Source organism: Hemicordylus capensis, chromosome 6 (assembly GCF_027244095.1).
Source record: "Hemicordylus capensis ecotype Gifberg chromosome 6, rHemCap1.1.pri, whole genome shotgun sequence".
NCBI lineage: Eukaryota > Metazoa > Chordata > Lepidosauria > Squamata > Cordylidae > Hemicordylus > Hemicordylus capensis.
Window position 1 is genome coordinate 3,643,178 of NC_069662.1, and position 17,014 is coordinate 3,660,191.

At 46.7% G+C, this 17,014-nt stretch overlaps 1 protein-coding gene and 1 long non-coding RNA gene across 7 annotated transcripts in view; one reads left to right on the forward strand and one right to left on the reverse strand.

Annotated features, from left to right (window-relative positions):
• Positions 1-386: 386 nt before the first annotated feature.
• LOC128329664 (uncharacterized) lies at positions 387-4,814 on the reverse strand. Its single transcript, XR_008309744.1, has 3 exons — positions 4,528-4,814; positions 4,131-4,271; positions 387-2,049 (listed from the first exon to the last, which is right to left on the reverse strand). It is a non-coding gene; the product is annotated as an uncharacterized LOC128329664 (long non-coding RNA).
• A 133-nt stretch (positions 4,815-4,947) lies between these two features.
• The window catches only part of GUCY2D (guanylate cyclase 2D, retinal), a 52,510-nt gene continuing 40,443 nt past the window's right edge, over positions 4,948-17,014 (forward strand). For 2 of the 6 annotated variants that reach the window (XM_053261206.1, XM_053261210.1), the window contains exons 1-2: positions 4,948-5,081; positions 12,339-13,262. In XM_053261206.1, the coding sequence (XP_053117181.1) occupies positions 12,545-13,262 (718 nt within the window). In that variant the 5' untranslated portion in view covers positions 4,948-5,081; positions 12,339-12,544. Of the gene's footprint in view, positions 5,082-7,159; positions 7,237-10,410; positions 10,596-12,288; positions 13,263-17,014 lie in introns of those variants that run through there. The other 4 variants (XM_053261211.1, XM_053261208.1, XM_053261207.1 and 1 more) reach the window with 4 other exon arrangements.

Below are 17,014 nucleotides of genomic sequence, written 5' to 3' on the forward strand. Positions count from 1 at the left end.
TGATGCCAAATTCCCACCCCCTTTCTTTTTTCAAATGGTGGCACCAGGAGGCAAGTGGAGGAGCATCAGGGGTCATCTCGCTCTCTTGCTGATGCTGCTTGAGGCAACTGCCTCCCCCAGCCTCAGGGAAGAGCTGCCCCTGCAATTGCAATTGCAGCTGTTTCTGTGTCCCACCTGGTTCATATAAGCTTTTCTCCTTGGGGCTGTGTCCTTGTATATACAGTCACATAGAGGAAATAGAAGGGGTTTGCATGTGTGAACCAGCTCTTATTGCATTGCCCAAGTCTGGGGATGGGGAGGCATTGTAGAGAAGAAGAGTAGAGACCAGGCAGTGGTGATTATTTAATCTTCTTATTATTTAAAATGCTTATATCCCATTCCTCCAGTACAATACTGCTTGGGGCAATAAAAACATCTAAAACACAGTATAAAAATAAATTGATTAAAACAGACCCAATTAAAAATTAACAACCCTTCAGACTGTAACAAAAGACATTTAAAAAGCCTCTCTGAACAAATAAAAACCCTAAGGGAGAGAGCATGGCAAAGCTCTTCTGGGAGGAGATTCCAGAGCTTAGGGGCCACAACTGAGAAGGCCCTATCTTTTGACCCCATGGCCGAATCTGTCGATATGATCGGTGGAGGGCCCTGGCAGATTCATGTGGTGAATGAGGTCCAACAGGTAGGTAAGTAGAAAAAGCGCTATCTGCAGAGTCACTCAATGCTAGGGCTGAAGAGTAATGACTGTGCATGTGTGAACTAGCCTGAAGTTGGGCATGCCAGTTCCTTGAGGTGTGAGTCATACATCATGTTAGTCACCAACTGTAACCTGCCAAACTGGGGATTGCGTAGCCATTGACTGCATCACCGGGGCAAAATAATTAGGATGTCAAAGGCTTTGTTGTGACTAGAACATAACCACAGGTATCTCTTTCCATTGTTTTAAGCCAGGGGTTCTCAGCCTTGGGTCCCCCGATATGGGTGGACTACAGCTCCCATCACCCCCCAGTCACCATTGTCTCTGGTGGCTGGGGATGATGGGATTTGAAGTCCAACCACATCTGGGGACCCAAGGTTGAGACACCTCTCAATAATTTCTGTGACTAAATCTGGAATTCAAAAACTGGCCTCCTAGTTGCCGCTATAGCCTTGTACTGTCCAAAAAGTGAGTTCAGTTTTCGGAATAGAAGTGACGTTTAGTTTTCCCAAATTATACAATACTTATCATTTTGGGGCAGGGACATTGAGTCGTTTGTTTTCATTCATTGTTGTCTTTTTGTGCCGATCTTGTTTGCTCCTTTGATAACACACAATATAAACCCCTATAGCAAAAATAAGCACCAAAAACACTCTGAGATTCTCTGGGGAGGCCTATCTGTGTATTTTGCTGCCATCCACTGCTCTGGTGGTGGGAATACCTTTTCTGTAGCTTTACCTAGACAGTGGAACTCCCTGCCCCAGGAGATCTGCAAGGTCCTGTCCCTCTTTATATTTTTAAAATCTGATTCCCTATGGCTTTGGTTGTGGTTATCTGTCGACTCCTGCTTTTGGTTTCTTTGCTTGCATTCCAGACTGGTGTGCTTGCACAAATGTGTTTGTACTTCTGTAACAAAGGGTGCAACCTGTGGCAAGCCTCGTATATTTTGCAGGGAACTTTTGGGCAAGAACACAAGACAGCAGTTCCAAAAATCCCTGTGATTTAGTGCCATAACCTGCCAGGAAGCCTGTGCGATCTTCCTTTGAGATAATCGAGGGATCGAGTTTGGTCCCTCTCTCACAGTGCTCTCCGCCATTTCTCTCCTCGAAGATTTCTCCTCAGAACACCGAGTCTGGCCTTTAGAACAGAGGGGGCCAACCTAAGGCTCTCCAGCTGTTGTTTGACTACAACTCCCATCATCCGCAGCCACAATTAAGATGGGTATGATGGGAGTTGTAGTACAGCAGTTAGCTGGAGAGCCTCAGGTTGTCCACCCTTGTGTCCTATTTAGCTCTCAAGCACGTCTGTATTGGAGAGCCAGGGAAAGGCTGGGTCCTTCCCATCCGTCAGCCCTGTAAGAAAAGGGCAAATAAAGAGCAAATAGTTTTTGGGATGGCTTGTGCAGAATGAGCCAAAGGCAGATGCACTTGGAAAAGGCAAAAGTAATTAGAAAGCAGTAATAAAAAGCAGGCCAGTCTCAACTGAGGGAATTTTTTCTTTCTTTCCCTGCCCAAATATGAAAAGTGAGAGAGCCATGGCTTCCGTTTATATGGGGTTGCATGGGAAGAACATAAGAACAGCCCTGATGGATCAGGCCCAAGGTCCATCTAGTCCAGCATCCTGTTTCACACAGTGGCCCACCACAGTGGCCTCTGAGGAGCCCACATGCAAGAGGGGAGGGCTTGCCCTCTCTCCTGCTGTTTGCTCCCCCGCAACTGGGATTTAGCAGCATCCTGCCTCTGAGGCTGGAGGTGGCCTTTAGCCCTCAGACTAATAGCCATTGATAGACTAGTTCTCCATGAATTTATCTAAATCCCTCTTAAAGCCATCCAGGCTGTTGGATGTCACCACATCTTGTGACAGAGAATTCCATAGGTTAATTGTGCATTGTGTGAAAAAGCATTTCCTCTTTCTCGGTGCTAAAATTCTTGGCAATCTGATTCATGGGATGAGCCCCTGCTCGTAGTGGTGTTTGACTGAATTTCTATACCCCTAATATAGAAATCTCCAGGCGGTGTACAGATTAAAACATAATATAAAATATAAAACATTTAAAACTCGTAAAAACAGATAAAAATCACAATAGATAATGCAGGAGATAAAATGTTTTCTCTGTCCACTTTCTCCACACCATGCATACTTTTATAGACCTCGATCATGTCTCCCCATAGTCTTTTTTCTAAAAAGCCCCAGGTGTTGTAAACTTGCCTCACAAGGAAGGTGCTCTCCATAAGGTGCTTGATGGCTATATTTGTCTGTATGAGCAAATGTGGGGGAATCTGGGTCTGTGGGCCATTTCTCCTGTTGAGCTGTTTGTGAATGTCAAACTTTCCTGAGTGGCAGGAGCTGAGAATCTCAAACGTCTTCTCTCACGGATCACTTGGAAATGGCCTGGGATCTCAGCGGACCCCTCCATAAACTCTTTTTGCTCTTCAGATCAAAGCACGTAACTCCCACTTGTTTGTAAACCAGTGATGAGAGTTAGGGGTGTAAATGGAACCGGTTCCATGCACATGGGCCACTTCCGGTATTACGCTGACCGGGGCAGCAAGAGGGTATACAGCCAACCCCACGCCAGCGGTTTTTGAAGCCGTGCCGGAGAGGGAAGTGCGTGCGGTGGGGGAGGTCAGGATACCCTCCCCCCGCCTTAAAGGAGCCCCCGCTCCTGTGTTCGAACCGGTTCAAATGCCAGTTCCTGAACCCGTTCAACTTTCTAGGAATAGAATGTTGAACCAGTTTGTGCACATCACTAATGTGAATTTGAGATGGTGTGCAAATAAGTACTTAAAACTCACTGCAAGGCAAATTATAGCTATCCTTAACTGTTCTGCAACCTTTTTGTAGACCATCTGGATGGTCCTTGCAGATCAGTTTGAGAACCTCTGGTCTACAGCCGGGGTTCTCGGTCTTGGGTTCAGAAGCACTCTCACCCCTGGACTTTGGGGCCGAATTCCAGGGCCTCCACACCACCCGGGGACCTCCAAATTCTCTTTAGTCTGGCCCGGGTGGTGTGGTCACCGCTAGCCTGCACTGTGCTGGGCGGCCAAGTGTGATTTGATTTGAGCTGGGTACATTAGCAACAGGGGTGGGGGAAACAAAGACATATGTGGGATAAGAATAGGGGGACCTTACTATTTGGGTGGTGGTGGGGCTCTAGGTCCGGGCTCCAAAATGATCTAGGTGCACCTCTGCTTGGGTCCCCAGAAGTTGTTGGACTACAGCTCCCACCATCCATTGTGGAAGGCCATTGTGGCTGAGGCTGATGGGAACTGTAGTCTAGTAGCATCTGGGGTCTCCAAACTTGGGAACTCTAGGTCTATAGGAATTAGGAGTTTTGCTGCCCTCCCCTCCTGGTAGTGTTTACTTACTAAAGTAAGGGATGCCACGGCTCAAGCCTGCCAGCAGCTGCATTCTCAGCCCTGCATGTTCTTACCTCAGAGGGGATGATTGCTGCTATTAACTGCTGTTGTACTTGGTACATGATCAGAAGCACTCTCATCTTTGTCACGCTTTTTCTTCCACAGCTGGACCTAAGTGGCCCTTCTGAGGCCTTGTTCAGATTCAGCTCTGCCTACTGAAGCAAAGACAACACACATATATATACGTAAAACAGAAACTCTGCTTTATTTCTAGGTGCTGAGGTGTAAACTTTGGCTAGGCGGTGGCATCCCCTATCTTGAAAGCGCTGTCCCTAGTCACAAAGTCGCTATTTGTTGTTCATTTGTGATAGGGGCATAGCGAGGTTCCTGGTGGCCAGGGGACAAAGTCAGATAGGGGGCCCCCACTGCCAAAACCACGCCCCCTTCATTTGCGAGCCCCCCCTTAATTACCTCTGGGGGTGGGGGTGCCCTCGCCACGCCGTCGCTACCTCACATCTTTACCGCCATCTTTACATCTTTAGTGCGGCGGCGGTTGGGCTTCCTCCTGGCTTCCCCTCACTCCACTACCGCCCGGTGCGCAGGCTTCCCTTCTTCCGAACAGCGCTTCTGCGCCGCTTGAGTATGTTGCTGGCACACAAGGGTCTCCCTACTCAAACAGCGCAGGTGTGCCGTTCAGAGGAGGAGAGCCCACACTCCGGTGGTAGTAGAGTGGGGCAAAGCCTGCCCGCTGCTGCCACTCCCCCGGCGGCGAAGATGGGAAGTAGCAGCGAGTGCAGTGGGGCGGCAGTGACCCACGGACAAGGGGGGACTGCCCTGGGGGCCTCTCAAACCATGTGGGCCCAGGTGCAACTGTCGCCCCTTGTCCAATGGAAGCTACGCCCATGATCTGTGATGAGGGAAAGATACTCTGCCCATGGTCAAAGGCACTAAGGCACTATATTCTTTATTATTACCTCGCCTATTTTAAAACCGGGCCCAGCCAAATATCTTCTAAATCACAGAAGGTGATTTCTGTTCACTCTGGCTAAGATGAAACCCTATCCTTTTACTCCTCAACATTACCTTTGATGCTGTCGGTGGTTGTTGACATCCTGAGGAAAAATATCCAGAGTCGTTCTATTGAAATGAAAAGGACAAGTTAAGCATCTCTTAACTTGTCCTTTTAATTTCAATGGGACTACTTTTGACTCAGGGGTGCACCAAGGTAACTTGGGTGCACAGACCACCAAGCCGTGAGGGGCCCCCATCCGTGCGAGGCCCCCTGAAACTTCCTTTGGGGGGCCCGCCCTGCCAAAGATCAGTTTTAACAAAACAAACAAAAAACTCTTAGCATGGCCGAAGGGGGGCTGCGGGGGGGGGGGGGAGGAGCAGTCCTCCCTTCTCCCGCGGCGGTGGCGTGTGAGTAGGAACGATGCTGAGCCTATCTGTTTGGGCCAGTGTCTTGAAGCAACTGCGATGGGCGCCGTCACAAGCCCACAGGCGTGCCTCGCAGTTGCTTCAAGATGCCAGCCATTTGGAGTCTCCTCCGGACCTTGGAGGACCAGACAGGGTCCCCAAGTTCCGGGGGTTAAGGCACTTCTGCTTTGACTAACATCCTGAGGAAAATTACTCAAAGTAGTCCCACAGAAATTAAAAGGACAAGTTAAGACTTGTAATTTCCCTCAGATTGTCAAGCAATACCATTTATTTTCTGGACTGTTTTTTCTTTTCCTCCGTTATAAATAAGGCCTTCTTGGCACATAACAGAATGTGTGGGGTTCCTTTTCGCACCTTGTGATGTACATGTGTGGGCTGAGCATGCACGATCCTACAGCTTCATATGACATCTGACAGGGAGGTTGTGTGTGTAAGAAGAGAGGGGGATAGAAGACTCCTCAAGAAACATTTGCTTTAAAAAAGGCCCTCAAGACTCACCTGTTTTCTCAGGCTTTTACTTAAAATTAATTTTAAACTGTTTTATTAATATTTGTTGTATTTTAAATTTAATTATCATTCAGTTTTTATACCTCCTTTCATAAGGTATCCCAAGGTGGTTTACAAAAGTTAAAATACAATACAATTAATGCACTTGCCCCTGTTTTCTCTCTTCTTTTGCCTTTCAGGGATGCCTAATTAAATTTTTGTGTGTGAGTTGCTAGGCTTTGGGGTGTGTGTGTGTGTGTGTGTGTGTGTGTTGTTAGCCTACTTTCCAGTAGGCTTATGAGATCACCTGGCATTCTGTGTGTCCGTCCCCCGCGTCCAATCAATTTCGCAATGCCTGGAACAGTATTAACCAAATCGGGTACAGTTGCAGGGACACATAGGGACATCTCAATGGCGTAGTTTGATGATGTCATCCACCCCAATTCAAGATGGTGGACATGTAAACTTTTGAGGTGCAAGTGGGCTAACTTGTGAACCACCTGACCAGTTTGAACCAAATTTGCTATAGCTTAGCTGTAGGAACACATAGGCATGCCCCAATGGCATAGTTTGTGGTGATGTCATTCACCCCGATTCAAGATGGCGGACGCATGAATGTTTAAGATGCAAGTGGGCTATCTTGAGGACTGTCTAACCAATTTGAACTAAAGTTGGGACAGTTGTAGTGAGTGACACACAGGGGTACCTCAGTGGTGTGGTTTTGTAATGATGTCATCCACCCTGATCCAAGATGGCGGATGCATGATCCTTTGAAGCACAAGAGATCTCATTTGTGGACCTCAATTTGCACCAAATTTAGTCCAGTTGTAGAGAGAGAAAGGAAAGTAGGCAGTTTAGTTCTTACTAGAACAACTTGTTTAGTGTATATGTGGCCTTTCAACAATGATCAGAATTGTTCATAATTGCATGGTTTTAAAAGCAGCGCAAGCGTAGACATACAACAGTAAAACTTTGGCAATGAAACTGTGAAAGAAAGGCTGCAATAAAAGAGAGATTTTAATATTCAATGTTAAAAGCTTGGGAAAATAAAAAGATATTTGCCTCATGCAGGCAAGATTTCAGCATAGGCGCGCGCACACACATACAAACACACAGTCATAGATGTGGCAACATTGCCAAAAAGGTCTTCTCTGCTCTTGTCACCCACCATGCATCAGATGGCAGAGGTACCTTTAGGAAGCCTGGTCCAAGTTAGCTATATTTGGGACAAACTGCAATTCCTGAACACTCTTCAAAGTAAGGCTTGTGTAGAATACACTGCAGTTGAAATTCTGAAGGGAAATTTTTATTTTTATTTTATTTATTGTTAAATTTATATACCGTCTTTCATTAAAAAAACCAAAAAAAAACCAAAGCAGTTTACAGCAAAATTTAAAAACAAGATTGTTAAAAAGGACACAATTAAAATATTAAACTAAAATATAAAACAAATCTGATTAAAAAATTAAAAAACAGTACAAAATACAAAGAGCAGCAGCAAAGACAATTATATAAAATCCTGGGTAAAAAGTCAGGATTTAACATGCTTTCGAAAAGCTGTGATGGAGACCGGAGCGAATAGCCACCGGGAGAGCATTCCAGAGTCTGGGGGCAGCAACAGAGAAGGCCCTGTCCCGCATGCACGACAACCGAGCCTCTCTCATTGTCGGCACCCTGAGCAGAGCCCCTTCAGATGACCTTGTCAAGCAGGCAGCAACCCTTGGGAGCAGGTGGTCCCTCAGGTATCCCAGGCCCAAACCGTTAAGGGCTTTAAAGGTCAAAACCAGCACCTTGAATTGGACCTGGAAGCAAACTGGTAGCCAGTGCAGCTCTTTCAAAATGGGTGTGATGTGCTCCCACTGGGCAGCTCCAGATAAAACCCTAGCTGTCGCATTTTGCACTAGCTGCAGTTTCCGGATATTCTTCAAGGTCAGCCCCACGTAGAGCGCGTTACAGTAATCCAGCCGTGACGTGACTAAGGCATGGGTAACTGTGGAAATAAACACTCTCCCCTGAGGATCCAGAAGTTACATCTGTCGGGTGCTCATCATGTCTCCCGTGCAGAGGCAGGCATGCTCATGAACACTACTGCATCGTGCAGTACACACCCTGCAGCTGCTGAGGTGTATTTTGAAATAGTGATAACACCTTGTAGGACAATTTGAGTTTTCCCAGTATTGATACAAAAGAGTCATCACCCTCGTGGCTTTGAAACTGGCAGATCGGCCCCAAAAGTAAAAACTTACAGATTGACATTTTGAGTAGATTACTCGGTAGTCTACTGTAGGGAACCCTGGTGGGGGTTATTAGGCTGCCATCTTCCCCAGATTATTTAGTATTTACCAGATCTTAAGCATGTTTCTTGGCGTCCGGTTAGTCCATTAACTTGCCCGGATTCCCAAACAAACAAAAAAGCTAAGCTCTAGCCCTTGCAGAAGTGGAGAGTTAAGGAGCAAAACGTGTAGTTACTCTTCTGTTGAACTGCTGGACTTAGAAAAGCACAGGAGGCTGGCTGGGAGAGGTTCACAATAAGTAACCCCCCCTGAGGAATGCTCCCTTTGTTTTTTGTCATCAAGGGATACAGGGCCGTTGAGAGGCTAGCTCGATTTTGCTGTCAATCACTGCCTACCTGTGAATTGTAATGGTTAAGGTTTTTGGCTTTATAGCACAGTCCATTCTATGCATGCCTACCTAGAAGTACCATTGGTTTCAATCAGGTGGTGAAGAGGTAATAGTGTAATATTACGCTAATTGTAATATCACAGCATTAATTAATATGCATATACATGTAACAGTGAGAGGAGAGGCTCGCAAAATGATTCTTTTTGTGATAACTGGGTCATGACAAACATGCCCCTTCTTTCATGTTGGAGATGGTTTGAAAACGAGAAGAAGCTTCCTTTTCCCGTGAGAACAGTAATCAACTGTTTTATTACAAGCAACCACATACGTCAGAATTATACCAGCAGGCTCTTTCTCTTCATTGGATTACGGATGGTGCTTATTGGCTCCGCACTCAGGTTTTTCTGGGGGTGTTCATTCTATAGATATTGAAAGGCAAACCATTTAAATTTGTCTGAAAAACAGAAAAAAAAGGATATTTGTTTTGCAGTAATAGCTCCTCACAGTGGGATTGTGAACATGGCATGAACAAATAGGGATGTATGTGTGTGTGGCATACTGCTTGCTAAAGATTTTTGGAAAGCTAAATCTCAGAAAACAAATTCCCTATCCATCTAGATCAGAGGTCCCCAACCTTGGGTCCCTAGATATTGTGAGGCTATAACTTCCATAACCCCTAGCCACAATGGCCTTCTTTTCTTAGATCAGAGCTTGTATCTAAAAATTACAGCATTTAAAAGCTTTTGGATATTGCAGCTTTGTAGCCCCTAATATACATGTAACCGTATACATATATATACATAGGCACATATTCTGAACCATCTTGGAGAGACCATATAATTCCTGTAGTGAAAGACCTACACTGGCTGCCGATAAGTTTCCGAGTAAAATACAAGGTGCTGGTTATAACCTATAAAGCCCTAAACGGCTTGGGCCCCTTGCATATTTAAGAGAACATCTTCTTCATTATGAACCCCACTGCCCATTGAGATCATCAGGAGAGGTCTGTCTGCAGTTGCCACCGGCTCGTCTGGTGGCTACTTGGGGACGAGCCTTCTCCATTGCTGCCCCAAAGCTTTGGAACGTGCTCCCTGCTGAAATAAGAGCCTCCCCATCTCTGACAACTTTTTAAAAGTCTTTAAAGATGCACCTATTCACCCAGGCTTTTAATTAAATCTTGTTTTAACATCGTTTTAAAACATTGTTTTAAATTTTAAATTGTTGTAATGTTTTAACTTTTACTATATCATTTATTTTGTTTTTACTACTGCTTTAAGTTTTCTGTTATTTATTTTAGCGAATTTGTTAACTTTTTGTTTGTTTTCTTGTGGTAAACTGCCCAGAGACGTGAGTTTTGGAAGGTATAGAAATATGTAAAATAAATAATAGCATGTCCTACAAATGAAGCCTCCTGAAATTTTGATCCTCAGAATTTAGTCATATTAGTAACTTATTAGAAGCTCTGCCAATGGAAATACACTAATTTCCAACCAGTCAGATGGGAACAGTTGGATAATATGGCCCAGTATTAAGTAAATCTAAGCACACATGAGAAATAGATTTTAAAAATACTTTTATATTTCAAAATATAAACAGCCACTTTAGTAAAAGCAGCAGCAGCAGCAGCACAGAAGTTGAAATCAGGACCTTTGCGCTCCAAATACAAGTAAAACAGATCTCAGAGGTTATGTAGAAAAGAGATTTTTCACCTTCAAACTTGGTATGCTTCGAAGGTATGTAAAAGGAAGAAACTAATGATCCAGAGTTTTAAAGACATGGGGGAAAAATAAAATTCCCCCCATAAAAATTGGTATTATTATATCTACTGTGCTTTCTTGACTGTTCATCAGCACCAAACACATCTATGGGATAACAATTCAAATAGCACATTAAAGTGAAGCTTCAATTCCATGCTTGTGTGAAGGCAAAATGTTTGTAGTGCCCCCCCGCCACCCACCGCCAGACATCCAGTTGTTTTTTTCCTTACTTGCCTGGTATGTATGTGTATGTGAAATCATAAAAATGAGAAATAACTGATGTTTTACCCCTAGATGCTGTATGCACAGCACCACTAATTTTTGAGGTTAGAGTGGAGCTGGAGTTGATGGCATTGCTATAGTAAAGGCCTTGTCCACACCTGTGTGTGTGTTTCTCTCTCTCTCTCTCTCTCTGTCTCCTGAGAAGGAGTCAGTAGAGGTGACCTGTTCAGCACACGTGGGTGTGTGAGGGCCATCGCGCCAATTCACACCTAATATGATCAGGCAGCTGGGGCCAAAAGGTCAATCCTGTTTTAATTCAGCTGTGAGATTAGGATTTGAGGGATGGGGGCAGGTTTACGGAGGTGCTGAGCGTGAGCAGGAGAGTGGTTCAGATAATGCCAGCCAAGGCCAATGGGACGGGATAGACTTAGGCCAAAGCAGTTGCGCCTTCTCCTGCCGTGACCTCTGTGTGTGTGTGTGTGTGTGTGTGTGTTTGGAGAAGTGGAGTAGGAATGTGCACGGAACCACAGCCGGGCGGTTCGGAGGCCCCGGGTGTTGCACTTTAAGGGCGGAGGAGGCTGCACTTACCCCTCCCGCCACTTTCCCCCCGCCGGCGCCGTATTTTTGGAAAAGACCAAAGATGACAAAAAGCATCCCCAGTTATATTTTCTGGCTTTGGTACATGTCTGCTGCATTTTAAAACATCACCAACATGAACAGTATGGTGCTCACAGAAGCTAGACAGGAGAGTATTGGCCTTCCCTGGCTGCCGTCTGGTTACCAAAAGGCAGTCATCTTATAACCAGCTTGCCTCCATGAGGAGCTACATTCAAACCTCCCTGCCGCCCGGGTGCCCTCATCGGCTGGAAGTACTAGGCGCGCATGCACTTCTGGCGAGCGCACACGCGCTCACAATGGGTGCATGCATGCTCGGTACTTCTGGCCAATGAGGGCACTGGGGTGGCAAGGAGATCTGCTGCCGTCCTGAAGGTTTTTCCAAAGATACGGCACCGGCGGGGGGGAGGGAAGCAGCAGGAGGGGTAAGTGCACCCTCCCCACATCCTTAAAGTGCAACGTCTGGGGCCTTCGAACTTTGAACCGGCCCCGGCATTCGAATAGGTTCGGAGGCCTCTAGAATGGCCTCCGAACCGGTTCGTGCACATCCCTAGACTGGAGTATTGCTTCTTGTTGGGCTGTATAAATACATGACATATAGTAGTAGGGGTATGTAGAAGGATCACCAAGACAAACGATCCAAGACAGACTCTCCTTGCCTCCTTCAAACTTGGTATGCTTCGCAGAAATTCTGGTGACAAAATGGCTGCCCCGAGGCCAAGTTGACTCTGCAGATTTGAATGTAGCTCCTCATGGAGGCAAGCTGGTTATAAGATGACTGCCTTTTGGTAACCAGACGGCAGCCAGGGAAGGCCAATACTCTCCTGTCTAGCTTTCTGTGAGCAGCATACTGTTCTTCAAGGTGGTGATGTTTTAAAATGCAGCAGAGATGTACCCAAGCCAGAAAATATAACTGGGGATGCTTTTTGTTGTCTTTGGTCCAGTTCTCTTACTGTCAGGCACTGACCCAAGGTGGCTTCCTCCCAGTCTTATTGCATACAAGAGCCAAATGTATGGTTGGCCTATCACTTCCTTCTTTGGCTGTTTATATTGTTGTATTGTAAGCTGCCACAAGCAGCAGTGTGCTATTTTAAACAAAAACACGCACATACTGACATATTTTTTTCTTTTCTCTCTTTCCAGCGTTGTCCTCTCTTCCTCCTTTTTCAAAAAAACCCGTGTGTGGCGAACCTTAACCAAGTTGATGGCGACAAATGAGCCTGCTCCGACAAAAGACTTCTGGACCTGGCCCCTGAGGGACTAAAGGCTTGGTGAGCTGTGCCTTCTCCTCCTTCCCCCATCCCTGTCCCTTCCCCGGCAGCACCATTCCCTGGGGGCTCCACGACAACATGATCCCGGCCTGGTTTGGCTTCCACAGTTTCTTGCTCCGCCTTTCCCACCATCCCAGGTGGGGCTGTTCCAGAGGCCTGCATCTGCGAACCCTCCTCTTCTGGCTCTTCCTACTCTCCTGGCCCTCCTGTGTCCAGCCAACAACTTTCAAGGTGGGCGTGATGGGCCCCTGGAACTGTGACTCGTTCTACTCCCGGGCGTACCCTGATGCGGCAGCCCAGTTGGCCGTTGCCCGCATCAACAAGGACTCAACCGTGAACCAGGGTTACTGGTTCGATTATGTCCTCCTCAACGAAGACTGCCAGGCCTCTCAGGCCGTCGTGGGCTTTGTCAACGCGGAACATTACGCCTCTGGCTTTGTGGGCCCTGTCAACCCCGCCGCCTGTGAGGCAGCCGGGTTGTTAGGCAAAGCATGGAACAAACCCGTGTTCCCCTGGGCCTGCTTGACTGACGATGCTGAGGTGGAACGTTTTGGGACCTTTGCCCGGCCGTTGCCACAGGCCTCAGCTGTGCTGTATACTGTGCTCAAGTATTTCCGCTGGGCTCATGTGGCCGTGATAAGCTCCGAGCAGGACCTTTGGGTGGAAGTAGGCCAAGGCCTGGCTGATTCATTGCGTAGCTTTGGCCTCCCCGTTGGTGTGGTGACCACCATGGAGGATGAACCCAATGGGGCACAGGACGCCCTTCGCAGAGTACAGAGAGCCCACAATATACGAGGTACGGCTGGGTGGGACATTATGTGGGGATGCTGCTGGCAAAGGGAGAGAGTCCAACATTTTGGAGAAAATAGAACATCTCAGTTCTATTGACAGGAGAGAGAACATGGGGTTCTTATTAACTGTGGCTAAACACAGTGAAAGGTGAGTTTGCCTACTTGGTTTAAATGGAAGCCATCGTATTACATATAGGAGGAGCCAGATGTCTGAGTGGCCTATCGCCTCCTCCTTTGGCTGTTGTCATTGCATCAGTCTACTTCCTGTTGACAGACATGCCCTATGTTGCAACATCATTTGTGCAATAAGGTTTTTAAGCTGCCGCCACATGGGAAATTGTCATATGGCAGTTCAACCGACCATGAGAACGGAACAGAGGTCAGTGCAGAGATTTTCGAACGTGGGTGTCCCCAGATGTTGCTGGACTACAACTCCCATCATCCCTGGCCACAAAGCTGCAGATGATGGGAGCTGTAGTCCAACATCATCCGGGGACCTAAGTTTAAGAATCCTTGGGTTAAAGAAAGCTAGAGTATATACACCCATGTAAATGTGGATGTAGTTCTTTCTCCCTTCTCTAGGAAGGTGGTTGGGAGCCAACCTGGTTCAAACTAGAGCGGGGAGGTGGGGAGGACAGAAGAAAAGAAGGGAGAATGAAGAACACACACATCTAACAATGAAGCTGGCTGGGAAATCCAGAGTACCAGTGTGGACCCTTGCAGGTGCTGGCCATGCCTCCTGCATGGGACATCACACGCAGGGTGAGTGGCTGGCACACCTGAGAGGCTGCCAGGGAGAGGGGCAAACACACGACCACTCTCTCCTAGCTACGTGCTTGGTCCTACCTACCAGGACTTACCTACCTACTTTGGGAGCTGTGCACAGTCTCAAAAAGGTAGGAGGCCGGGAGCACGACCGTCTGCTAAACCCTAGCCAGGTAAGAAGGTTTCCCCTCCTACCCCATTCAGAAACTGGGAACAGAATCTGGGTAGGGTGTGCTTGTGCTACGCAGCCAACGCTTAGCAGATGATCACACTCCCTGCCTCCTCTCTTGGTTTTTACTCACACACAACCAAATATCCAAAGCATGGACAGCCCCCAAAGGCAGGTAGGATGCTTGTCCTACTCACTGAACGGTTGTGTGAAAAAGCCTAGAGTCTGGGATGGTACATTGGATGGAACTTCATTTATCCAACCTCTTTCAGGGAATTGTCACAGCATGACCTGCACTCACGGTTACTAGGCGGAGAGGAGTAGGGAGCCAAGAATTAGTACAAATAGTGGTCATTAGGGGTTTTTATTGGGAAGTGGATTGGGGAAAGACCTCCATGCCACAGTATTCCCCACTTTTTGTATTTATTATGTACTTGTTTATATTTATTTACTGTAAAAAGTTATTAATAGCCTGTCTTTCCACCCAAAACTTGAATACTCAAGGTGACTTACAGTTTTAATGGCAAGATAAATAGATAGCGCCCAGAAGTCCCAGTTAATAGGTCCATCCAGCTGTGCATCGTGCCTCCCAGATGTCTCCAGGAAGCCCAAGCAGGGGAGAAAACTAACAGATTTCACTAATGCTCCACAGCAACTGATATTCAGAGGAATACTACCTCTGAACATGGAGGTTCCCTTTAGCCATCATCACCAATAGCTGTTGATAGGTCTCTCCACCGTCTCCATGAATATGTTGAAATGTCATTCGAAGCCATTTAAGTCAGAGGCCATTGCCGCATCCAGTGGAAGTGAATGCCATAAATTAATGATGCATTGTGTGAAGGACATTCTCTTTCTCTTCCTCACTCTGAGCAAGAAGGAGAGAGCAGAAAAACACACAGTCAACGGTGAAGCCAGCTGGGAATGAGGCTGGCCTTAGTTCGGGTCGCTGTGCGGGCAGGTGGGGGGCGAGCCAGGTGGCTCCCAGGTGGCTCCTAGGAGCTGAGGGGCTCATGCTCTTTGAACCTGTCCACTCAGTTAGAGCTCTGTCCCTGGGTAGGATGCTTGTCCTACCCACCTAATGGTTGTGTGAACAAGCCTTATATGTCTGCTCTGTTTGGTTTATGAACAATTTCCCACCCCCAGATATCTTATTCAACTTCTCAGCCCCCCCACTGTTTAACTGTTTATTAATACACTCTTGATTTTTGTTCCTCCTCATCTTGGGTGCTTTCCACCATATTAAAGAAATCTGTGCTTGGTCGGCAGCTATCTTGTGGTGTACAGATCGGGACGTTTGGCCATGCTTCTCAAAAGACTGAAGGCTGGCTTCAAGGGCTTAACTCTTCATTTAACTCATAACCTGTAGCTTCTGCATTGTTAAATGATGTTGGCAAAAACAAATTGGTGTTTGCATGAAATAACAAAGGCATATGGTTTGCCCGCTTCCTGCAATGGTGTCAAGTTCTGTGTGCAGGTTTATGGTTTCCTGATGTGGAGAAAATCCTGGAGACTTGTGGCAGTTTTTGTATTACCAGTGGTGTGTGTGTGTGTGTGTTGGAGGGCCCAAGCACGCACTTAAGCAGATAATTACACTGGCTGCTGCTAAGTTTCCAGGCAAAATACAAGGTGCTGGTTATTACCTATAAAGCCCTAAACGGCTTAGGCCCTGGGTATTTAAGAGAACGTCGTCTTCATCATGAGCCCCACTGCCTGTTAAGATAATCTGGAGAGGTTCGTCTGCGGTTGCCGCCAACTCGTCTGGCGGCTACTCAGGACCGGGCCTTCTCTGTTGCTGCCCCTGGGCTTAGGAATGGTCTCCCTGTTGAAATAAGAGCCTCCCCATCTCTGGCAACTTTTTAAAAGGCAATCAAGACACATTTATTCACCCAGGCTTTTAATTAGGTTTATAGTTTTAATATTTTTAATGTTGGGTTTTAAATGATTTTAATTGTTTAATTGATTTAATGTTTAAATGATTGTAAACCGCCCAGAGACGCAAGTTTTAGATGGTATAGAAATATGTTAAATAAATAAAATAATACTAGGGTCTTTCCATGCAGCAATAAAGGAATATTCAAAGTGTTCATGCAAGTTCCAAGAGTGATCGTATTCCCGGTACTCGCCCTGCTGCTGCCGGCTTCCATGCTACTTCCTAGCGAGATCTTATCCTCTGCGCACATGCCGGCGAGCAGAGACCTCACCTAATTTCCCAGCACTTCCTGCTGGCCAGCTCTTGCATTCCAAGAAGGGGTCCCTTTTCATCATCACTTTTCTGGCAACTGGGGGAAAGGGTTAGGGTTCTTCTTGGAATGCAAGAGTGACTAGAGAGAAAAGAGAGAAGCTGAGAAAATCATACAGGGTCTCTGCTTGGCATCTGTGCAGAGGGTATGATCTCTCTAGGAGGGCGCACAGAAGCCTGCAGCAGCATGTGAATGGCGAATAAGATTGTGCTTAGAACTTGCACAAAAGTTCTGACTATCCCTCACTTTTTTGCCATATGGCAGACCCCTAGCCCTGAAGCAACATTGCATCCTTGCCCTCTCCAAGGCTGCTCCTCACCAGCCAGCTCAGAAGCATACAGACCAATCCTTTGCATGGGCATCATCAGAGGTGATCCCATGTAAATGTACAGAAGATTGCCGGCACCCTCAGATATTCTCTCTCTCTCTCTCTCTCTCTCTCTCTCTCTTTCTCTCTCTCTCTCTCTCACAGCCCAAAATGATTTTGTTTCAGGTGAAGCATGGCACTCCAGAGTCAAAAGGCAACACTAGGGGGCCCAGCTCCACAATTAGGTTAAATGGTCTCAGGAGGGAGCATCTT